Here is a 26,150-nt window from a genome sequence, read left to right as displayed (position 1 = left end):
TAATTTTCATCATTTTGCTGTTATTTTCATTTCCCTTGGAGCGTTAGCTTTTTAGAGTTATTATTCATTCTTTTCCCCATATACCCCAATCATTAAACAATTAAACCTTTGTCAGACAGAGCAGCAAGAGACTTTATGGATAATGATGAGTTTGGAAACTCCCCTGAACAACCTCTTGGCTCACCTTGGAAGAACAGCATCATGCCAAATTATCTTTATGTGCTCATGAACAATGTTCTAACAAGGGTGGATGGAGAAATTAGCATAGAGGGCAGTTCTAATGGAAGGAATGATAGCAAGATTCGCCTTAGCAAAACATGCTAATGCCTGTACAGGATGCTATCTGCTCTTGCTGCTAAATTAGGTACATATAGCTCTCTGCTATTTTACAAAATGCACTAGAAGAGAAAAAATATACCTTTCAGAATTTAGAAGTCCCTCATATGACTATAAAGTGATTGCATAGAGATTACCCGTTTAACCCAGAGTTTATGGTACATTAACTGGGTGGATTGTTTCTGAAAGTAAAAGTGGGATAGGCAGGAAAGAAGTTTATATGAAGGTAGCTGTAGGCTCTACATACCTTTAATTCTTAGCTTTATACTGAACTCTGAAGTAACTGAGATTTTTGCTGTTGCTGTTTCCTAAATGCAGAATTTCAGAGTGGGATTTCAGGACTTTAGTGTGAAGATACATCTATATTAAATCAGGAATCATTGGCAGTGACATTTGGGCACAAATATTTGGAAGATTTAAAGAACTGTGAAGGATGATCATGGAAATCAAAGAGGAAGGAGCATCAGAAGAAGGCCAGAACTTTCTGCCCGCACCCCAGGCAAATGATACTGGGGACTTTCAGTTCACAAGTGAGTATGCATGCACCCCCAAATTAAGTAACTCTCTTCCTTTGCACTGTTTGTTTCAGTGTTCTGAATCTATGACATGCCTCTCATCTTCTATCTTGGGTGAGGTAGATGATCGTCTATGAAATGGTTCAATAGCAAATAGAATCATCATTCTTGAATGTGTATTAAAACATTAATAAATACTTTTTAAGTACACTTTCTATTAAACATTTTTATAATCTCATGTGGAATTATTTTTTGGAAGATAGAAATTTTCTCTTTAAAACCCAAGACATTTCAGTTGAAAGCATTCGGGCACAATAGTTACACTAGATGCTTAGCCTGTCGCTGCCATACCTGAGAGCACTAAGTCACATAAATAGGGCAAGCTTTGCTATTTGGCCAAAATTTGCAGTTGAACATTAACACTGGTCTTTGTGCTACTTAAGTAATTAAAATCATTGGAAGAATTGTACGTTTTCTCTCATGCTTGACATCTTAGAGTTTGGGTTTGATTGTTTAGCATAAATTGTGTCTTTTTCTTTTCAGAAGATTCTTGTTGCCCAGTTATTTAACCCTGGCAAACATATGCCTAGCTTCTCATTTCATTTATATTATAAAAATAATCTTGAGGGGCTTCCCTGGTGGTACAGTGGTTGAGAGTCCTGCTGCCTATGCAGGGGATATGGGTTCGTGCCCCGGGAAGATCCCACGTGCCACGGAGCGGCTGGGCCCATGAGCCATGGCTGCTGAGCCTGTGTGTCCAGAGCCTGTGCTCCACAACGGGTGAGGCCACAACAGTGAGAGGCCCCTGTACCACACACACACACACACACACACACACACAATCTTTAGGAAATGGTACTGCTTGGATGAGTTTTTTTGAGAAATTTGATTGTCAGAGCTTACAGCAGATTGTTAATAACCTTTAAAAAAACCCACAGTATTTGAAATTAACAAAGAGCTACCTAATGATTGTCACTTTAACCTCTCTTGGAAAGTCTAAAATTGTTAACCATAGCAATGTTAAATGTCAGCAGGAAATAAAAATAAATGGTTACTCTGCATAAAACTGTGAACTCTGTAAATTAAAAATGGATGATTTTTATACTAAGAGGTGGTTCTAACAGTTGTCGACTGAAAAAAAAAGCACAATTTGAGAGTTGTGAGTTAAGTTTTATTTGGAACAAAATGAGGAGTATAGCCTGAGAACAGCATTTCAGATAGTTCTGAGAAACAGCTTCACAGAGGTAGGGGGAAGGTCAGTATATATGTGATTTTTGTGAAGGGGGAGTACATGCAATCAAGCACATATTTTTTGCAGAAGGTTTCTGCTAGTCACCAGGAGCAGACGTCACCATGAAGGGTTTTAGTGGTTTTCTAGATATGAGGAGATGCAATAATTGGGCTCATAAAATCATCATCTGAAAATATCTAACCATCTGAAGACCGGTTCTGCCAGTTTTTCCCGGATCACAGAGTGCCTCATTTCTGCTCTCCACCCTGAACTCCTTTGAAGGTCAGCAGCTGCAGCACATGATTTCATCCTTGTAGAGGCAGATGGCAAGTGCCAGTCTGTAGTTAACACAGTATATTCATGACCAAATGCTAATAAATGTAAATTGTATCTGATGGGTGCACCAGTAAAAATAAATGAGGAAAAGATTTTTACAATATTCTTACATTTCTCAGTCACCATGAGTGGTTACAAATGACATCCCAGTCCTCAGCCCCTCTTGTTTAGGAAGCCCTGCACCGTGTGTGGTCTTAGAGGGTCCACCTATGACATTATCACTTGCCCCAGCCTTACCTTTCTACCTTCTAACCATTAGACATTCCCATTTCCTTACCTTTTTCTCAGACTCACTTTCCCTCCCACTTCATCTTCAATCATTTAGCCATGTTAATAGATTTCTTTTAATTGCCAAAAAAGGAATAGAAACATTAACAGAATGCTGATTTGAGCTAACAGTAAGTTGGCTGAATAAACCACCATCATCATGTCCTGAGTAACCTAACCAGAGGTAGCTCTTTAATTAATAATTTACTATTAACACCAGGTTGGAGTGGCGTAAAAGAGAAATCTGTTAAAGAGGACTTTGGTGAGGTCACTCATCCTTTGTGAAGGTCCTATCTCTGTCTACATGTATCCAAAAGAAACAGTTGAAAATATGTTTTATATTTGTCATGCGGCTTACAAAAGTAATGTTTTTGAGTTTTTATGGCCATGGTGCTAAATAGATCAATCAAATCTGTAGTCATATCTGGTTCTGCTACAAATATTATGTCCTGCCCTGAGAACTGACTCCTTATCTATATGTCTGGACAATTAACTGAGTTTATTTGTTCTGCCAAGTAATGCATTTATACATACTGGGCAGGCTGAAAGTAATATATGTTGACATAATTTTCATAATGAGTTAATTATCTTCAATCTGAATTTGTTCCTATTATTCATAGGTATTCAGAAGACTCCAAATGAACCTCAGCTGGAATTCATCCTTGGTAAGAAATTCCATCTTATTTATTTATAGCTATAAATGTATTAAGCCACTTGTACATGTAATTTACAACTTTAGATACGTTACTTATATCATTATATATTTTATAAACTTTCATGAATATCGTTCTGTGAAAAAGTTTCATTCTATAAGGTTAAGTGTTATTTTCCCCAATTTATTAGTAAAGAATCTGAGCTGTGGAGCAGGTCAGCTCATGACCCAAGGATTGAGGGCTCAGTGGTGGTGGGTTTGTGCCTCTCAATCAGGTCTGCTCTCTGCAAATCTGGTGCCCAGAACTCATTCTAATACAGTGACCCGATTTTGTTGCTAATCAACATTTCTCAAAATCTATGTGTCTAATTATCTACTCCTTGGGCTAGAGACTGGGCTCATGTAGAGTTTTCCTTTATCCTCCTTTATGCCACTTACAAGGTTCATATCCCCTTTCGGTCTCACTCACTCAAAAATATTCCCTTACTCTTTTTAAAAATTAATTAATTAATTAATTAATTATTGGCTGCATTGGGTCTTTGTTGCTGGGCACGGGCTTTCTCTAGTTGCGTTGAACGGGGGCTACTCTTCATTGCAGTGTGTGGGCTTCTCATTGCAGTGGCTTCTCTTGTTGCAGAGCACGGGATCTAGGCACATGGGCTTCAGTAGTTGTGGTGTGTAGGCTCCAGTAGTTGTGGCTTGTGGGCTCTAGAACGCAGGCTCAGTAGTTGTGGCGCACGGGCTTAGTTGCTCCGCAGCGTGTGGGATCTTTCTGGACCAGGGCTCAAGCCTGTGTTCCCTGCACTGGCAGGAGGATTCTTAACCACTGCGCCACCAGGGAAGCCCCAATCCCCTTACTCTTCCATCTTGATGTTGTGGACAGATCCTTCACTTTGAGAGTTTAATTTTAATTCAAAGCTTTAACTTGCTTAAGCAACTTTAAAGATCTGGCACATGTAGAAATTTGTAACTTTGTCAAGGGTGAATTATTAAAAATGTGAACCCCTACAATATTGTAAACCAACTATACTTCAATACAATTTGTTTTTGCTTAAACATCAGTGGTTTTAAAAAAAATGTGTACCCTGAGGCTGGTCCACTACTTAGCTAGTGAGTGGGAGCTGCTTTGTGTTTGAATCAGATATGACTACAAAGTGCTATTAGGGAATTAGCTGCAAAATGGTATTTAAAGGGGGTAAAAATATGGTTCCTATGAACTATTCAGAGAGGGTTTTTTTTCCCCCCTCTCTCACTGTTCTGAAATATTTTAAAAGGTCCCCAATATCTTTACATTTTATTTGTATGAAGTTTTATAGAATTGTAAATTCATGTATTCAATTTCATATACAGACACCAGATACATTTTAGTATCCAAATCTTTAAATATTGATATACATATTTTATAAAGTTATGGGAAAATTGAAATATATACATCCACTATCTGCAGTAGTTTTTAGTTGTTTGATGTCCCAATTATTTTAGGAATATACTTTTTCATTATATAATGAAATAGATTTCAAGTTTACATCCTTTGCTCAAAATATGACATTTTGGAGCATAACTTAATGAAAAGAAATAATCATAATTTTTTGTTTTCTTTCTCTTTCTAATAGATTTTATTTTTAGAGCAGTTTTAAGCTCACATCAAATGTGAACAGAAAGTACATCCCCTGCCAGAGTGGTACAGTTGTTACAATTGATAAACTTACAGTGACAGGTTATTATTACCCTAAGTCTATAGTTTACATTAGTATTCATTCTTGGTGTGATACGTTCTATGGATTTGGACAATGTATAGACATGTATTCATAATTATAGTATCACACTTATTATCTTCACTGTCCTAAAAGCTCTCTGACTTCTAACTATTCATCCCCCTCTCTCCTGTAATCCCTGACAACCACTGATAAAGCTATACTTTATTTATTTATTTTTCTAGAGAGTTCTCAGATGTTGTCAGATATAGAAAGAATTCATTTTTCAGGAAGGGAGCCAAGTAGCAAAGAAGACCTAGGCACCTCTTGACTCACTGACACCTTGACTCTTGCTACTTGAGCCTGCCTTTACTCATCTTTTATTTTTAAGAGAAGAAATTCATTTTTTACCTTTTTAGCAGGACTTCTGAAAAATGAAGATTTGTAAGACTAATTTGGTGTATTTCAAAACACAGATAAAGCTTTGTTACTTGCATCCTGAGAAGAGGGGAAATCTGAACTAGTCAGAAGCAATTGGAGTGGAGGCTGTTAGTCAAACATGGAGACAGAATGACTGGGCCAAATACCTGTCTTCTTTTTCTTTTTTATTTTCCCAGTTAAATTGCCCTTTGGGGATCCTTAAAGACCCCATAACTCTCACCAAACAATTAATATATACGTTTTCCTTTTTTTTAATACTTATATTTATTCTTTCTTTTTTTAAACATCTTTATTGGAGTATAACTGCTTTACAATGGTGTGTTAGTTTCTGCTTTATAACAAAGTGAATCAGCTATACGTACGTATACATATATCCCCATATCCCCTCCCTCTTGAGTCTCCCTCCCACCCTCCCTATCTCACCCCTCTAGGTGGTCACAAAGCACCCAGCTGATCTCCCTGTGCTATGCAGCTGCTTCCCACTAGCTATCTATTTTACATTTGGTAGTGTATATATGTCCATGCCACTCTCTCACTTCGTCACAGCTTACCCTTCCCCCTCCCCCTGTCTTCTATTTCAATTAAAGTTATTTATCTTGTTCAAAGAGCTAACTATACTAACTCTTTTGAAAGCACAGTCAAGTTTGGGAACAATGCTGTCGTCACTTACATTTCCGGCTTTGAATCATAATCTCAGAGATGAGCAGCTCTGGGAATTTATTCATAATAATATTCCTCCCATTTAAAAAAACAAACCTTAATTTTCTTTTTTCATATCTATTCAAAAAATATAGTAGAATTCTTAACAACAGGCAATTTTATCTTATCATATGGCAGGAAATGCCTGACGAGTAAACAAAAGAAAGTTATTTAGAATCTTCAGGGAACTGTGTTCTTGATCGTTGTAGATGTAGTTCCCAAACTGTTTGTTGTTTCTTAGCACTTTAAGATCCTTAACTGTACCATCTCTTGAAGAATTTTTTGAAAAAACTACTCTTTCAATGAGATTACAGCTAAACCTGTGTAGGTTTTACAGTATATTTTTGTCTCTTTTTTTCCTTTGAGTTTTTTTAACTCTCACAAATTATTCAAGATTTCACCTATTATATAGCTGACTTCACTTCGTAATTAAAAATGAGAGAATAATAGTTTCTTAAATATTTTTGTCATCATTTAAGAATGTGCATGTTTATTTAATCAGAAAGAAAGCAAAGCATCTTAATACAAAAAAAAAACTCTAGGAAAAAATGGAACAAACAAGGTAAGAGACTTTTTGCCACCTAATTTTCCAACTAAATTCTTTGGGGGGGGGGGATTTTTTTAATTGAAGTATAGTTGATTTACAATGTTGTGTTAATTTCTGCTGTACGGCAAAGTGATTCAGTTATACATATATATACATTTTTTATATATTATTTTCCATTATGGTTTATCTCAGGATATTGAATATAGTTCTCTGTGCTATACAGTAGGACCTTGTTGTTTCTCCATCCAACTAATTATTTTTTTTATATTTGATTATCAGTTCTGTTCCAAAGTATTCAAACAAATTGAGAGTTTCAATGGCCTTACTTTTTAAATTGGGAAAACAGCCACACTAATTTGTAGGTGTCATATTGCTTTGTATGTGTTATATTCCATCAAGGATTTGTCTCTGCCTTGTCTATATGCCACTATAAAATCATTATATCTTGCTGAATTACCTCTGCTACATCTTTATCTAAGTAAACGAGTTAGGAAATGCTTAGTCAATTGAGCAAGCTAATCAGCTAAAAATAGTACAAGATAAGCATGTACTGATAAAATGAGTATCTCATGCCCCTTGTCAACTGTATTTCTAGTGGTTGACTGCATTTAAATTCTATAATTCACCCTTACACCTACAATTCTGCTTCCACATGTCTTTCATTGTTTCACTTGAGTACTTTGATACCCTTTTTATTTTCACAAAGAGAAAAATAATTAAAAACCCAAAAGAACACAGATTTTGTTTACAGTCTAATAAAATTGTTTTCATTTCAACAAAGCTAGCATTTAAGAAGAGGAATCATTTCTTACAATCTGGTAACATTTCTTTCTTGAACACTGTGGAAAATGTATAGAGGTGAGTCATTTGACAAAGATCTGAAAGAAAAGAAATTCCTATGAACTATTTCTTAAGTTTAGTCCCCTGATGATGCTTATAATGTTTATTGTCATGCCTCCATTTACTATCTCCAAAGTCAATAGAATACTTAGAAGAATATGTTTTCATATTTTTATATGGACACCACACATACCATAAATCCAAGGCGATAGTCACTAATGCATGTTAATGCACAGGAGGGAATGGCATGTATGTGTACATGTGGTTCTTGTGTTTTTTATTTGAAACTGTGAAGTCACATTCTTTAAATAACTTAAACGTTGATGACTGATACCTACTGGAAGCCAGACACAGGGTATATCAAAACACACATTTTATACGTGTCAACAGCCTCGGTGTCAATTACGGTAGGAATGTAGGGACATGGAGGCTGGAGTGAAATCCTTGACAAATGCAAGTAATTCACTCATCTAAAGTGTATTAGGAGCATAGAAAACTTATAAATAAAGTAATTTCAGGTAGTGTTAAGTTCTATGTAGACAGAAACAGAGTGACTATCTAGAACGTGCCTGGGGGAGAGGTAGTTGACTTGCGGAACAGAAGGACTATTTTTGTTTTTGTTTTTGTTCAATTTTTTTTCAAAACATAACCACAATACCTTTATTAGTCCTAAAAATGTTGATAAAATTCCTTAATATAATCAAATATCCAAAAAAGTTTGCATTTCAGAGAGACTATTTTCAATATAGAGGGTCAAGGAAGGCCTCTTTCTGTCCAAAGGGACTTATGCATGTTGAAGATGCTGATTTGGAAAGTATCCATACTAAATGTAAGATCCAGGTGAACAAGAAGACAACCTACAGAATGGGAGAAAATATTTGCAAATGATGCGACTGACAAGGGATTAATTTCCAAAATATACAAGTAGCTCATTCAACTTAATATCAAAAAAAAAAACCAACAAACAACCCAATCAAAAAATTGGCAGAAGACCTGAGTAGACATTTCACAGAAGACATACAGATGGCCAACAGGCACAGGAAAAGATGCTCAATATTGCTAATTATTAGACAAATGCAAATCAAAACTACCATGAGGTATCACCTCACACCAGTCAGATTGGCCATTATCAAAATGTCTACAAATAATAAATGCTGGCGAGGGTGTGGAGAAAAGGGAACCATCCTACACTGTTGCTGAGAATGTAAATTGGTGCAATCACTATGGAGAACAGTATGGAGTTTCCTTTAAAAACTAAAAGTAGAGTTGCCATATGATCCTGCAATCCCACTCCTGGGCATATATCTGGAGAAAACTCTAATTCAAAAAGACACGTGTACCCCAATATTCATCGCAGCACTACTTACAATAGCCAAGACATGGAAGCAACCTAAATGTCCATTGACAGACGAATGGATAAAGAAGATGTGGTATATATGTATACAGTGGAATATACTCAGGCATAAAAAAGAATGAAATAATGCCATTTGCAGCAACTTGGATGTACCTAGAGATTCATATTAAGTGAAGTAAGTCAGACAAAGACAAATGTCATGTATCACTTACATGTGGAATCTTAAAAAATGATACAAATGAACTTATTTACAAAACAGAAATTGACTCACAAACATCGAAAAACTTATGGTTACCAAAGCGGGGGAGATAAATTCAGAATTTGGGATTAATATATACGCACTAATATAAATAAAATAGATAAATAGTAAGGACCTACTGTATAGCATGGGGAACTATATTCAATATCTTATAGTAACCCATAATGGAAAAGAATTTGAAAAAGAATGGATATAGTTATAGATATATAGAACTGAATCACTTTGCTGTACATCTGAAACTAACACAACATTGTAAATTAACTATACTTCAATTTAAAAGAAAGATTAAAAAAAAAAAAACCCAGTTGACTTTCCCAGCAGGAGGGAGCAGGCTATAGTAGATGCTTGTGCAGTAGGTAATAGGGTCTTAAGAATGGAAATACTGGGGTTCAAGGATAGTCAATCAGGTTGCTGGTTTGACCAGGCATGAAACCAAGCTATGAGCTGATCTGGGCTCGTAGTAAAAGGGGACATGGCAAATAGTGAAGGACCATTTGCTGGGCTACTGGAATGCCAAGGTCAGATTAGGACAATAGTAGGATAGAAGATGGGCTGAGCCAGTGATATCCCTACTCCCATGGCATCTTCTAATTCCTCCCCTATAGGTTTTATTAGTACATAAAATAAGACTAATCTGAGGTTCAAATTATTGAACAGATCCTTACTTTTTCTTTCAGTTCTCTCTAAAATCAATAAATCTATATTAACTGGTATAATTTTCTTAGTAATATAGTGAAAATGATATCAGATAACAATCAATAATAAGCAATGCAGAAATATATCGCAGTTATCTCTGTAAAGTGGTCATACATTTTCAGATAGTTATTTCTCCTGATTTCTGTTTTCCCATCTCATTTCTTGACTTTTTTTCCTAATGCTTCAAAGTCAGGATAGATAAAGGGGAAGTTTAAGCCACTGTATTTCATCCCCAACTCAGAGTCAATCAGCACATGTTGTTTAATTTTTATAGTGAAACATAGATTCTTAAGATGCAAAACTATTCAGTCATTAAAAAATCATCTTTCAAAAGGATATTTCATCAAACAGGGGAATATAAGAGTTGTCAAAGCAGGATAACAAACTACTTGTACAACATAACCCTTATTTAACTGTGTTAACAGCGTTTGTGTACAAAATAACAAGATTGGAAGACTAGGCATGAGGGTCTTTAATCATGGTTCTCACAACTTGGTACAGTTTTTATTTCCTTTGTTATGCTTTCCTTTGGAAAGCATAAAGATATTTTGTTATATCTTTTAAAAGCTCTGCAACGTGCCCATATAAATGTCATGATCAAGTGTTTGTTTAAATAAATACCTTAAAAAGCTGAACAAGAAAGGGGGCATATTTGAAGGAGTAAAATTTTGCTCTTTGCCTTCAGTTAACTCATAGTATAAGTAGAGAGATCAAACTAAGACTCCTGAAGTGATTAAAAAGATCCTTAAACGCTAAGCTATTTTTCAGGGTCTCTAAGAATATGAGAGATGGTGTAAAGGGTCAAACTAGTGTGAGGAGGAGTGGTCAGGAAAGGCTTTCCAAGGAAGAAAACTAAAAACTAACTAAAGCGAGGTTTTGAAGGAGGAAAGCAGCATTAGAACAGATAGAGGAAAGGAGGAATCACATTTTAGACCAGGAGAGCTGCAGAAGCAGACGCTTGGTGCTTGGAACAAGATAAATACTCCAAATTCAGAAAACACAGACACAACAAGGCATGCAATAAATACTTATTTTTATTACACCAAGTTACGTATAAAAAGCCAGCCATCTTGTCTCCCTAGAAGAGAAAATAAAAACTGTGCTCTTAAGTAGGATTCTTGATTCATCTACTTCCTGGTCCTTTGGAATCGTATATACTGAAAAATCAGTGATTCCAAGTGCTTTATAGGAAATGACTTCACATTCACTCTGTAAGCCATGTCAGTTCTGCCATACATAATGTGACTAAATAAACAAATTGAAGTACACCCTTGTAGAAACTCTGTTTTCTCTGTGGAAATAGAGACTTTAAAAAGTCTGTGGGCATGCAACTCACTATATACCTGTACCAGGTAAATGATGTGTACCAGCCTAGACTTCAGTGATTAAAATTCAGTTCTATCACAACATTACGTTATGGTATAATGACAAGACATCCTTGGGTAGGTTACTCCAAATATTAGAGTGACTTTCAATAAGGACAAGAAGAATGCTGATTCTAAATGCTTTGTTCTTTGTTCTGTTGGAGCATATATGTGATTTTGTGTACTGATTTGAGATTTTTATATATACAGCCACAATATTTCTAATAACCCAGCTAGGAAAAAAAAAGTCATGTAAATCATGTGATCAGTTTTCTGTGTTCAGAATTTGAAAATGTGTATAAAATACGCTCAACCTGACAAGCTGCACAAAAACCTGTCTCATCTCTTTATAGACACTGCTTTTATAGATTGCTAAGGCCTTCATTAACCTGCATGTCACATCCATTCATACTTTATGAATTGCTATAAATCAGCCATTGTTTTATGTTTCTGGAAAAGAAAGCAAAATCTGAAGAGGCTAAACTTGCCAATTTTCTCCTGTGTTCACACTTCTACTCTCCTGCTGATCTGTGTTCATAAGTGATCATAAAGCTCTCACTTTTTTAACGCTCCAATGGGAGAATGGAAGATTTTATTATATCTTCTTTAGTATTTTTACCCTCTACATGGTATCATAGGCAAACTAAAGGGAATACTGAGCACAGAGGTATATTTTTGTATTTAATCTATTGATAAAAATACTATATGAAATACTTCTTCATATAAGCTGCAAGATGATTTTCAAGCAACAAGAGAAACAACTGCTAAGAATGTGCTTGCTCTGCTTTTTTGCTCATTATATGTTGATTGTCATTTTCTTTATTCTTACAGTATAAAGTACTGGGAAATCACAATAATAGCTACCATTTTTTGAGCATCTACTATGTGCTTATCTCTTTACAAACAGGATACCATGTTTTCCTTACCACAATTCTACAGGATAATATTAAAATAACTAACATTTACTGAGTGCTTGTTTGTTCACCAGACGTTGTTCTAAATAATTTACATAAACGAATTACTTTAATTCTCAGAATTTCATTATGAGATAAATTCTCTGTTATCATCTTTGTCTTATAGGAAAGGGTACTTAGACATAAACAAGTAAAGTTATGAACCTAAGATTTGAACCCAGGAATCTGAGTACAGAACAAACACACCCATATTATTTTCAATGGAAAGATGAAAAAATCTAAGATTCCCATTGATCCACTTTCCAAAGATCTTACGGAAGTTGAGTGACAGAGTCAAGATCCAAGCTGAGTTTTTTCTGATCTGAACTCCTGCTTTTAACCATCAGGTTGTCCTCCCTCCTTCTTGATTCCTGCTTTTCAAGAATTTCCAGGACATGGTAGAGACAAACTATCAGGCCACGTAGATTGTGATAAGGGCAAAATAAAGACATAAGCCAAGAACTACGGAAGTATTGAGCAAGCAGTGGTTAAATATAACTGTGGCATCAGAAAAAACATCTCAGAGGAAGTGGCATTTGGACAAGGTTTGGAAGGATGAGCAGGATTTCAGCTGGTTTAGAAGGAACACGAGACAATTCAGGCAAAGGGAGTAGCAAACTACATGAAAGAAAATCCTACAGCTCATTTCCTAAGGTGATGAGTTTAATGCTCATTTACATTTTCCTCTTTATTACTTATAATCCCACTCTAAAAATAAATTAAGGCTCTAGAAATCTTCTTGCATTATTTTAGTTGTTGCACATACATGAAAAACTTGTTTTAAAATTCTAAATAAACACAAGTCTTTCAACATTTTTCTAGTGCTTGCAAATTGTATTTGGGTATCAGGAAGAATTGAGTCTTACTGGCTTTGGCGCTAAGCTGTCAATAGATGAAACTCAGGGAAGGCTCAGGCCATGCTAAGCTAGACACGGCAGATTCTGTAGCCATGCTGTGTCCCTGACAATTGCCTACCTATGCAGAGCTTGCAGACACAAGAATCTGCCCGACACGTCTTTCTCGGAGCTATCTCAATTTTGACAGCATCGGGTAACTAGCAGTACTTTTGAAGAGATGTTTTTCAGAACAACAGTTTATCACTACAACCAAAATAATAGACAGTAGTTTTGCATTTCAGGCTCAAATTTCAGTCTACAATTTGAGTGAGGAGGCAATATGGCTAAGAGATGGGAGTGTGAAGACTACTCTAGAATTTTAACAATGTCTTTGTTGCTACCTGGACAGGCAGCCTTGGAAAAATGACACAAGTCTCTGACTCCCTATTTTCTTCTTTGTAAAACAGGAAGGGGATCAATATCTACCTTATATGGTTTTTGTTAGGATTAAATGAATTAATATACAGAAAGCCTTTAAACTGGTGCCTGACATATACCTAACGATTGGTTAGCCTTTGCTGTTTGGGATTTAACCTTGGGGAAGTCACTTTGTCATACTCAGTGAGTACTTTTTCGGAAAGGGGTCTTGGCACTGAAGTTTTGTGCATGATAATTGCTATCGCTTATTGAACTCCTAAGTGCCAGGTATTGAGTCCTACTGGCTTTGGGGCTAAACTGGATGAAACTCAGAGAAGGCTCAGACCATGCTGAGTGGGACACAGCAAAATCTGTAGCTGTGCTGTGCCCCTGACAATTGCCTACCTATGCAGAGTTTGCAGACACAAGAATCTTCCCAATGTGTCTTTTCACATTTTATCTCTGATCTTAGAACAGACCAGCTAGGTGCTTCTCACTATTCCTGTTTCACAGGTGTAGTCACTTGCCCAAGGGCATAAGGCCGGGAGTGGAGAAATATAGAATTTTAACTCCAAAGGCCATGTTCCTTGTGGCTGATTATTAAAAGTACAGGATTGTAGGGGGGTAGACAATAAAAGGTTATCTAAGACCTGCGTCACGTTTTTGTACTGCTGAGATAGAGATTTAATTGAAGGAAGAGAAAGTGAACCAATTAGAGCTTCTTAAGGGTTCTGTCCTGTGGGTAGTGTTTTCTGGGGACTCAAGATTTAATGTGTGCTCCCTCTGGAACATAGCTGTTCTTATTGCTAATGGTCTAAATTCTAGCTTGGCATTCTTCAGGAGGTAGAGATACATGACATCAGTTAATAAGTGAAAAGTATATAAGAGAACAAACGTCTCTTTTTGCCTCACTTCCTATTTGCTGGGAGTGTACCATTTAACTGAATTTTGTTGCAATAAATTATATCTATTCTTCTGTTCCCATTTCTTTCTGAATAATATACCACAGGAACATTTAGTTAAGGGAGGCCTAAATTGATTATGCCACATGGGTTTAGCTAATTACTTGTTAAATTAGAGGTTTTTTTTTTTTAATGTTCACATCTACCTTGTTTATCTGTCTTTCATCAACGATCAACATGCCCCATCCAGTTTATTTCTCTTTGCGTGTGATTTACTTAATTACTTTCTTTCCTCCATCGTCTAATCACTGAGAGTGCTGGTCACTGGAACAGGTCTACCTTTGCAGCATCTGTTGCTACTTGTGGGTAATTGAGGAATCAGGACTGCCTAGCAGCTTTGTTCATTCGGAAGCCACCGAGGTTCTGAGGGAGCCAGGTCCCCTGATGCTGTTGTCTGTCTGGCTGAAATTTGCCAGTGGGGCTTTTTGTCAAGCAGACGGCATGTAAATGTATCTAAGGCTACCTGGGAACCAAGCCAGGGGGAAGAAACCTAGTAGAGTAGAACGTGGGATTAACGAAAAGTCCCTTCCCACGTCCACTGTACAGAGCAGTCTTTTCCCAAATGCTTCTTACTTGAGCTTGGACCTTTCACAGTTGGCAATGGTGGTGCTCTCCCCATTTTACAACAGCCGAAACTGACTGTCAGATAGGTTGAGTGACTTGCCCGCGCTCATGTTTCTGGTATAGCAAAGCCCCAAACTTTTCAGGTGCTCTGCCCCTTACTCCTCCATCCCCTCTACTTGACCATGACAAGGACATGGCTCTTGGCTGTCATCTACAGGGGTGAGGTGGCAGAAGTCAGTCTGAACACAAGAGGTTAATCCCAGGTCAAAACTTGTTCAAATTCAGAATATCCGTTTTATCCTAATACTCACGAAACTTAAACACCCTCTTGCTCTAAGCAGTTTCAAAGTCTATGGCTTTAAAGAATATTTACGGGTCCTTGTCTCCAAAATTTGTAACCCTTGCCTTCACTTTTCTTGGTTTTTTTTTGCTTTTTTTTTCTTGAAGTGTAATTGATTTACAATTTTGTGTTAGGTTCAGGTGTACAGCAAAGTGATTCAGTTTATATATATATATATATATACATATATATATATATATGTATATATATATGGAAAAGAATCTGAAAAATATATATATATATTCTTTTTTCAGATTCTTTTGCATTATAGGTTATTACAAGATATTGAGTATAGTTCTGTGTGCTATACATTAGAGCCTTGTTGGTTATCTATTTTATATATAGTGGTATGTATCTGTTAATCCCAAACTCTTAATTTATCCTTCCCCACCCCTTTCTGATTTGGTAACCATACGTTTGTTTTCTATGTCTGTGAGTCTGTTTTTGTTTTGTAAATACGTTTGTTTGTATCATTTTTTTAGATTCCCCATGTAAGCAATATCATATGATACTTGTCTTTTTCTGTCTGACCTACCAGTTAGTATGATAATCTCCCTCCTCCCTTTTTCAGCTGGCTAGTAAATATCTCCACTTGCTTATCTAGGAGGTCTTTTTTTTTTTTTTTTTTTAAGGATAACAAACATTTATTGTATATTTATTATGTTCCAGGCTCTTAAATAAGTACCTTACCAATTTTATCTCATCTAATCCTCACAATAACTCTGATTAGGCACTGTTATTATCTACATCTTGGAAACTGAATTATGGAGAGGCTGAGGAGTTGAGATTTGAATCTCACAGGCTCACTCTAGAGCCCATTCTCTTTGACACTGTGGATCGTTCGACATCCAAGAATGAAAGAAGAAAAATGCACTTTTGGCTATTTCAGACCCCAAAGGTTATTTTGTTGTTAAGGGGGAAGAAATATCCTGGACTTAAAAGTAAATCAAGGAAGATGCATGAGAAGGGAACACACCTTTAAGACCAAGGCTTTTAAGTGGAATTCTCCCTCATTTTTATATTTCTCATTGTATCTTTAATTCTGTGTCTGAGAGGTAAACCATCAGATCTTAGGATCAGGTCCTTGGAGCGCTCCCTTCAGCTGGAATGTTGATCCTTGCTCTTCTCTGAACTCTACGGTGTCATTTGCTCAAGACACTTGACTTCCTAGGAGGGGTTTTAATCTCAAGGTAGTTAAAACCTGATTTCTTGATTCCCATTTCCTGTCCCTCCCAAACATTTTATTTCCCCAATGATATACATCTCCTTAAAATACATCACCGTCCATTCTGTTATGCAAATCCTCAAACTCTTTCTTGATTCTTCTTTTTCCCTAACCTCATGTCAAATCCGTCTTCAAGTCCTATACTTTCTTTTTTTTTTTTTTTTTTTTTTGCCATACGCGGGCCTCTCACTGTCGCGGCCTCTCCTGTTGCGGAGCACAGGCTCCGGACGTGCAGGCTCAGCGACCATGGCTCACAGGCCAGCCACTCCGCGGCATGTGGGATCTTCCCGGACCGGGGCACGAACCCATGTCCCCTGCATCGCCAGGCGGATTCTCAACCACTGCGCCACCAGGGAAGCCCAAGTCCTATACTTTCTATGTAGAAAGTGTATTCTGAATTTGATCACCTCTATCCGTTGCCGCCGATATCGTTCAATTCTCAGCCGCTGTCAGCTCTCACCTGAGCCGGTTAAGGGAGGCCTCCTAGGTCTGCTGGCAGCTGCTGTTACCCCTTCACACCCCCTTCCTGATGGGAGAGCCAGAATAAATAATTTAAAGATATAAATGGGATTTCTTTACTTCCCTAGTTAAAATCCTTCCATGGCTTCCATTTCACTTAGAATAAAAACGACAGAGGTAGACAAATATCATATGATATCACACAGGTGTGGAATCTAATTTTTAAAAAAATGATATAAATGAACTGATTTACAAAACAGAAACAGATTCACAGATTTTGAAAACACACTTATGGCTACCAAAGGAGGATGTAGGGGAGGAATAAATTAGGAGCTTGGGATTAACATGCACACACTACTATATATGATATAAACAAGAACCTACTGTGTAGCACAGGGCGCTCTACCCAACAGTCTATAATAACCTATATGGGAAAAGAATCTGAAAAAGAATGAATACATATGTATGTATAACTGAATCACTGTGCTGTACTCCTGAAACTAACGCAACATTGTCCATCAACTAGACTCCAGTAAAACTTGAAAAAAAGAATAAAATTGAAATATCTTACCACACTCTATAAGGATCTTGGGCAGCAGGCCCTTCTCACCTTACCTGTGCTGATCGTCCAGCGCACTCTGCAGCCTTACTCTCAACCTCATTCGTCTTCTTTTTGCTTCTCAAACAAGCCAAACATTTGGGTCTTGGCATTTGTTCTTCCCCCCTCCCTGCCCCTCCGCTGGCCCCTTGGTAAGTTTTAGATCACAACTCAGATGTCACCTCATCAGAGAAGCTTTTCGTGATTCTTTTTTTTTTTTTTTTTTTTTTTGCGGTACGCGGGCCTCTCACTGCTGTGGCCTCTAAGGTTGCGGAGCACAGGCTCCGGACGCGCAGGCTCAGCGGCCATGGCTCACGGGCCCAGCCGCTCCGCGGCACGTGGGATCTTCCCGGACCGGGACACGAACCCGCGCCCCCCGCATCGGCAGGCGGATTCTCAACCACTGCGCCACCAGGGAAGCCCCCTTTTCGTGATTCTTGCTCCTCCCAACACACTCAATTTAATCACCCTGTTTAAAATGCTCACTAAATTATTATTATTTTTTACCTTTATGTCTTGCTAGACTGTAAACTCCATAAAACAGAGAACTTGCTTTCCTCTTCACTACTATGAAACTGTCACCTAGAATCATGCTGGGCGTATTTAGACATTGAGTAAATATCCACGAACTGAATGCAGGCATGAATGCCATTGCTTTTTGACTCACATTTCTTCATAAAATAAATTTATAGGTTTAGCAATGCCCTTGGAATTTTTTGGAATGGTCGCTAACACAATTGTTTGTAAAAAGCAATTCATTTTAGTATTCTCAGTGAAGACAATTATTTAACTGTTGATATTTTGTTGTTAGCAAATTATATCAGGAAGGTCAGAGCCTGACTGCCCTTGGGGTTCATCTAGAGAGAGCTGACAGGAAGAATCAGTCATGGGCCAAGCTGAACAAGTGGGTTCTGTAACTAGACTAGATCGCTGACAATTGCTTATCTGTGTAGAACTTTACGCCCCCAATTCTTCACAAAGTAACTTCAAGATTCCTGTACTATGATAGCAGCAGGAAGCAAGCTGTCTTCCTATAGAGATGCTGTTAAGAACACATATACACAAATAACAAGAAGCATAACAGAACTAAAATAGGAGAAATGGACTGAAGTCCAGATTTTTAAGACTAGATTTCAGCCTACCACGTGTAACCCTGAGAGAAGGCAGTACAAGGGCAGTGTTTGAGAGCATGGGCTGGGCTGCCATTATGAGAGCATTTGAATCCTGATCCTGCTACTGGCTACCTGTGTGATTCTGAACAATTTTCATGTTGACTGGGTTGTTTTGCAGCTTAAATAAGGTAGTGTACTTAAAGCACTAAGAATGGTGCTAGGTGTATAAATGATTGCTTAATGATTATTTTAAAATTACTGTTCTGGGTTAATCCCTTACCCTCTCTGAAAATCTGATTCCTTGTCTGTAAGTTGTAGATAATAATTCTTATTTCACAGAGTGTTTGAGCCAATATACATGAAAGGGAGAAGCACAATATTAATACATTAGTAATACATTAGGAAATTAACAAATCTTTTTTCCCCACATATAGTCACAAGCACTCAGTGAGAATAAATGTAATTATCATCCTCATTTCCTGAGGAGGATACTGAGATTCCATAACAAATCCAAAGTTACTTGGTCAGGACAGGAATCTACGACCCTGAGCCTTTGACTGTTTACTACACAGAGCAAGAAAGAACTGCCAGGGAGACCTTCAAACAGGTGTCTGATATTCTTATCTTACCTAGTCTCCCACATGTCTTGGAATTGCTGCGAAGGTGGTTCTTACCTAGTTTAGTTTGGGCAGTGTAAACAACTGCTCCTTTGTTCTGAAACTTCCTGTGTAGCTAGGGCTCTGAAGCATTCTACATTCAGCTCACAGGTACTCTGCTGAGCTTGAGGCTCTCCTTGGAGATCCCCGATATTCTGAGAAGCGTGCTCTTTGTTTCCTTCAAACTTGGTTTCTCTTAGAGTCACGCTCTCCCACTCTCAAGCTGCGCTATTTCCACATGGTGTTGAACTTGTGGATTTTGCTCTGAATAATTAGACCCCTTCTGCCCTCAAGCTAGTCCACATTTGATTTCTCACCCACAGACTCACTATCTTTCTCCTCTTGTGTCATGTCTCCTGGTTCGCTAGTCATTTCTAGCTTTAGCTTATCTATACTAACCTTGTTTTATTTCCTGTGACTCAACTGTCTTATGAGGGGAGAATTGGCACCCTTAAACCTCCATATTCAACATGAATATTGAGATTTTCTTTTGTCTACAAAAAAAAATCACATGTACGATTGACTCAAGGGACTCAGGAGAAATAGGGAGAGATAACTTGGCCCTCCACAAAGAATGTTCTAGATAGAGACAATGAAATGAGAGGTTAGTTATCCCTCCAGAACCACCTATTCCTCCCATGCTTCCCTTCCCACCACTTGTTTCCTAATCTGTCCATGTATGGCTTTGATTTAATACTTTAAATCTACTTGTAAAATATTTGACACTAGAGGGGTGGGAATTTCATAAAAGACTATTAATTCCACATATAACTACCAAGTCCAATACATTTATGGGAAAAAAATGACTGAAATTTTAAAAATTACCTTAATTTAAATACCGCCTTCCAAAACTTAGCTCTTGGGTGCAATATATACAGTACAATTTTTCTGAAACATTTTGGTTGAGGAAAGCGTGTCTGAAAATTGCCTCGTGCAGGATTTGGTGAAACCCAGACCATGAGTCAGTGCTTTGTGTGTGAAATCATCCAGGTTAAACCACTGCCTTCCAGAGCGCTTCCTACTTCCTGCCCAAACAAATGGACCTCAGATTCCCTCAGGAGACTGTCAACCCCTGAAGGTAATGTTCTAAGGTCCCAACTTCTTTTTTTCTGCCTCAGACTCCCACATACCTTCTGGACATCATTTTGTGTCCTCAGTTAGAGTTCATCAACTTTGAGCGCACTTCTCTTAAGCCATCCGCACTCGGCGACTCGGGCTCTGACTTTCCTGCCACCACTCCTGTAACTAACTGTCTCCACCAGCCACGCTAGCCTCATCTTGTGGTTCAGAGGTAAATCAAGGAAGCAACCCCTTCCCACTAACCACGTGCCCGGCTGGATCCACTGATGGTCTCTATGCTTGTCCTGAACGGGAACCCTATTGGCTCCTATGTCAGACTGGCAGTTCTGGAAAAATATTGTCATCTCGGTCCCTGGTCGGGTATAAGATGTAAGGTTGTTGCCTGTGTTTCTTCCTCTTCTGCAACCCTAGTTCTAACACTACAGATTTCCATTCACTGACTCACAACATTTCTTTTAGTATTCAGAGGGACCAGCTTCCATTCTTTTTTTTTTTACTTTTAATTTATTTTATTTGTATTTCAGAGCTTAAATACACAGATTACTACTTAGCTTAGTTTTGGATACATTTAGTGTTAGTTATCAATAATATACCTGAGAAGAAATGCCTGTGACTGAAGGATATTGAAAACAAGAGAGGGTAGGTGGGAAGGCAACACAGGAGACTTACATCTTTTTGTTTTGTTTTTGCGGTACGCGGGCCTCTCACTGCCGTGGTCTCTCCCGTTGCGGAGCACAGGCTCCGGACGCGCAGGCTCAGCGGCCATGGCTCACGGGCCCAGCCGCTCCGCGGCACGTGGGATCTTCCCGGACCGGGGCACGAACCCGCGTCCCCTGCATCGGCAGGCGGACTCTCAACCACTGCGCCACCAGGGAATCCTGAGACTCATATCTTGGAAGACCCTTTATTCAAATGGTAATTGAAATTGTGTGAGAAGTTAGGTTACTGCTTTAATAAGAAATAGAGAAGAATGAAGGGTTGAGAACAGCTTCCATTCTTGGAAAAACATTTTCATCCTTTCTTAAGCAGCACAGAGGTTCCTGCTGAAAAGAGCAGCAGAAAGCTGCACGCACGCGTTTCTGAAGCGGAACGTGGATTTGGAGCATGCGCACAGAGAGCCAAGTCTGAACAAACTATTTGGCGATGATGCCAGGCCAGTTTGGGGTTTACATCATATAGCGTGGGAGGTCAAAACCGGAAGAGACACGAGCACAGGCTTGTTTTTAATTCAATTGCTTGAGAATGGAGTCTCAGCCATCTAGGTAATATTCATGAAAACAGGACAAAATAGAACTTTCTGAGGATTGAAATGAGAGAAGCTGGGGGGAGCAGGGGACAGGCTGGAGAATGGGAGTCTTCTGATACAGACAACAGTGATTTGAACCAAATTTGCTCTTTTCATATGCAAATACGCTGTCTTCTGTACAGCTGGCATCTTCACTGCTTCAGAGCAGGATCAAAGAGCATTTCCCAAGAGCACCATTGTTCCAGGCAGAGGCTCCTCTTCTCTCTCTCTATAGATTGTTCAATGATACTTAAATTGAGAACCAGTACTGAGTGGTTAGTTTATTTTAGTATAAGGTTCCCAACTGTAGAAGTGAATTCCATCTTCTTGGCTATTTGTTGTTAAAGCCAACATTTTTTTTTTTTTTTTTAAACACACACAGATACACATAAAATATGGTGGCATATTTTTATGTTGTTTTGTTATGGGGGAAGAAAGTAACACATTTTATTTCCGGACCTATTTCTCAACAATCTGAATCTGGCTTTTTACATCAAGGAAATTAGTTTAATTTATAAGTGAGTCAGTTGTAACAAAATTTAGCAGTGGTGCTCAAATCTCAGTGTAGCAAGAATTCTGAAGCAATATTTCTATAACAATCTCTTCAATTCCCTCACACAAATCATTACGTATATTCCTCAATAACTCTGTCATCTGCTTTCTCTCTATGGCATTAGTCTCATCCTTTCCTCAAGTTTTATTTGGATTCTGTTTTCAGAGTGTTGAGAGTCTTAAAATTCTCCTTACAAAGCTAAATCACCAATGAACGTGCAGCGGACCAGACGGAACAGAATGATGTTATTGACAAAAAAATTAACTGGGCTACTGAGCTATTGGTAATAAATAAATAAATAGTCTTCATGACCTACAGATCTGACTGATTAGTCAAAAATATGAATATGGAACTAATAGAATGATGAGGCCGCTTAGACACATTATTGTTTGGAATTTGAGCTAACACAAGCAAAGTTTAAGCCTAATGCCACCTGATGCATAATAAGTATGCAATAAATTGTGCTTCCTACCCCTCACCCCCATCTTCTCTGCATGCTTCCTTTATTATCTTAATTGAGAACAACCTTAAAATTTGTGTTATATTAGCATTTTTTTCTTTTTTTCTTCTTTTCTTTTCTTTTTTTTTTTTTTTGTTGCACCGCATAGCTTGCGGGATCTTAGTTCTCCGACCAGGGTTCGAACCCATGCCCTGTGCACTGGAACTGCAGAGTCCTAACCACTGAACTGCCAGGGAATTCCCTATATTAGCATTTTATTGTTGTAGTAACCTAGGATTCTTTCAGTATATCTAAGGAATTCTTTCATTAGGATGACTTAATTTATTTATTCATTTATTTAGTCGTGTGTGTGTGTGTGTGTGTGTGTGTGTGTGTGTGTGTGTGTATTGATTCCCTGGATTGATTTCTTATTTTTCAGCCTTAAACACTGAGTTGCTTTTTGCCCTCTAACTTTCTAGAAACCTAAAATTAATACTGTTTGTTCAAGTTATGTGGGTATACTTACCCTCCCTGAAAAGTAAGATTCCAATTTTGTATTTAGAACATTAATATTTTGAACTCAGTGTCTTAAAAGACAAAAGAAAACAAAAGAAGACAAACAAAAAGTGAAAGAAAAAAGAAAAGAAAGAAAAACAAGTCCAAATTTTCTAATCACATTTTTCACACCAACTCTTCTACCTACAGTTCTTCAGTTTTCCCAACAAATATTGCTTATGTTGGCAGCTATGCATGGTTCACATACTCTGTAGGGAAGTATGTGTAAATTAAAATTTCCCACACAACAGTTAAGGGGAAAATAGCACATTTTTGTTTTACTTCTATGAAGACTGAAAAAATGGTTACTTAACTGGATGGAGAAGCTGTAGTTTGTTAAGAGAGATGTATTCCTGACCCCAGTAGCCCCAAGTCTTGTAAATATACAAGTGATGATTCTGATAACCTCATCTTTCCGAGTGATGAGAGGAACATGTTAGTGAGGACATTTGAAATAGTAGAGAACAGATAGCAAAGACATTTGAGAAAGCAGAAGAGAACACAAATGAGAAAAGTAACACCAAATGAGAAAATTACAGAAAGTAGACTCTATCAGTTGAAAGTAAGCTAAAATGAACAGGGAGGGTAAGATGTGATGCTAAGCTCAATGAATCAGAGACTCAAAGATTCTACAGAGAATACAGAATGAACATGGAAGAATATTATTAATAGGCATAAATCAGCTCAACATGATATAGAGCCACATTTTTCTAAGAAGTAGCCTTAAGAACATATTCAAACGTGAATAGCGTGTTCCTGATTACTTATGAAATGCTCCTTGTGTGGATATTAGTATGAGTCCAGGACACTGTACATTCTGCCATTTTACTGTAGAAAATGGAATTATCATGGAATGTGGTGCCCTGGGAACGAGGCAGTGTTGTCTTCTGAATCCACTCAGTAGATCTGAATTGTAGAGGTTCACGTCCTAGGCTTCAGAAAATTGCTGTCTTAGAATTCCTGAGAGGAAGGAAGAATAAAGAACAGAAAGGCAGAAGAAACTAAACGTAGGAAAGCGTATTGTACTGGCAATTAGCGGGGCTATTAGGCTTTTTAAATGTAACATATATTTACATTGTCTTTACATTTGTATTTATATATCTCTTAATGTATGATGTCAGTTCATTTAGTCTAGATGTAATCACTGATCTAGAATGGTAGCTGTGAAACCATGCAAAGGAATCCAGTAATTTATTGGATTGGGAACATAACCCAAATTGGCATATCAGTTGATAAGTGGCATCTACTTTTCTGGAGTACAGGGAGCAAGGATATATATGTCACATTTTTGAGAAACCTAACTAAACATTAAGAATTTGAGAAGTAAATAGAAAACTGCATTATAGGCAGCAAGAGGCTTACCCACAGCCTTAGGAAAATGGCTGATTCTCTTAGGTAAAATAAGAATAGTGCTATTGGGGGAGCCTGGAGCTAGATGGTTATTTCCCTAAATCCCTGTTTGGATAAGGCCACTTTCCCGTTCAAGATGCCCCCTATTCTCTGTACCCTGGCCCTTTTTACCCTTGTGGGGCATGGATTTACCTCTTCTGTTTTCCCTGTGAAGAGTCTGGGGTGGGGGAAGAAGGGGGAAAGAAATGAACTTTCATCAGGGGAGGTTTGTTTCCATCAGGCTATATTGGGTTTGAGTTGTAACATTTTTTTTTTAATTGCAAGAAAAAGAAGCTTTATAAGCATTCACAGCCTTCTTGTTTTTGATGAAGGAATGTACAGAACAGAGGAGCAAGTCTTCCCATTACCCCTTGGGACATGTCAGTTGTTAAGACAATGACTGTTTGTGGCCCGACTTTCTCTAAGTATTTTTTATTTATTTTTTTGGCCATGTGGCCTGCAGGATCTTAGTTCCCCGACCAGGGATCGAACCCTTGCCCCCTGCGGTGGAAGCGCAGAGTCCTAACTCTGGACCGCCAGGGAAGTCCCTCTCTAAGTAAAGGAACACTAACCTCCCAGATAAATCCCTGCATAGAGGGTGAGTTTACCATTTACATGTAGTACATCTGAGGACAGACAGAAAATAAATAAAGCTTTCTGCTATTTTTGGCTTCTCATTTGGAAGTGCCTAGTCAGAGATGAAATTAACAAGTATAAATGTGCACATCTGGTTTCACAGAAAGCAATATATTAATGATAACTATGATTTCTGAAACTAACAATAATCCAGTAAGGGGTTTAAAATTTCTTTGTATTGAAAACAAGAAGGTACCAAGAAATCACAGGTATATATTTAATAAAATACTTTAAAATACTTTAAATAAAATACTTAATAAGGGTACATAAAATCAGGACCAACCTGGGATATCTTGAGCATTTAATTAGTATAAGAATATTGAATAGATAAAATCCATTTTTGTGCCAATGTATAATTCTATTCATATCAATCTTAAGTATAATAAAAGGACCTATTATGTGCCTAGCATTCAACATATATTACTTCATATAATCTTGATAGCAAATCTATGAAATCTGTCCTTTGACTTCCACTTTACAGATAAGACAATAGACACTGAAAGAGATAAGAGTAATGTATCCAAAGTCACATAATTCCTTAGGCTAGATCCTGGTTTCAAATATAATTTTATCCCGAGTTGAAAAACAAACAAGCAAACATTTCTTTTTTCTCTCTTTGCTCTCCCGTGTGGTTTCTCCTTTAAGCCTAACTTTCCTCTGGCTAATTTAAGAGCAGAATTGTAGAGATATGGGAATTCATGTCAAAGTCTCCCTCCACCCGCCCCCTCTTGTGGCCATTGATTTTTCTAGAGGACTGAGGATAAACTTTGTTCAATGCTACTAACACTGAATGGCAAGAAGAGAGATGAGATGGAGTGGGGCAAGAAAAATGGCCTGACTTCATAGAAGAAAGAGTTCTT

At 37.7% G+C, this 26,150-nt stretch overlaps 1 protein-coding gene across 6 annotated transcripts in view; it reads left to right on the top strand.

The window, feature by feature from the left end:
• The window catches only part of INPP4B (inositol polyphosphate-4-phosphatase type II B), a 737,042-nt gene that overhangs the window by 382,350 nt on the left and 328,542 nt on the right, over positions 1-26,150 (top strand). For all 6 annotated transcript variants that reach the window (XM_067035581.1, XM_059066760.2, XM_067035580.1 and 3 more), the window contains 2 exons: positions 655-866; positions 3,306-3,350. In XM_067035581.1, the coding sequence (XP_066891682.1) occupies positions 770-866; positions 3,306-3,350 (142 nt within the window). In that variant the 5' untranslated portion in view covers positions 655-769. The remainder of the gene's footprint in view (positions 1-654; positions 867-3,305; positions 3,351-26,150) is intronic.

The sequence above is a fragment of the Kogia breviceps genome, chromosome 6 (genome assembly GCF_026419965.1).
Source record: "Kogia breviceps isolate mKogBre1 chromosome 6, mKogBre1 haplotype 1, whole genome shotgun sequence".
Taxonomy (NCBI): Eukaryota; Metazoa; Chordata; class Mammalia; order Artiodactyla; family Physeteridae; genus Kogia; species Kogia breviceps.
Note: the sequence above shows the minus strand (reverse complement) of the source record. Positions and strands in the feature narration are given on the sequence as shown.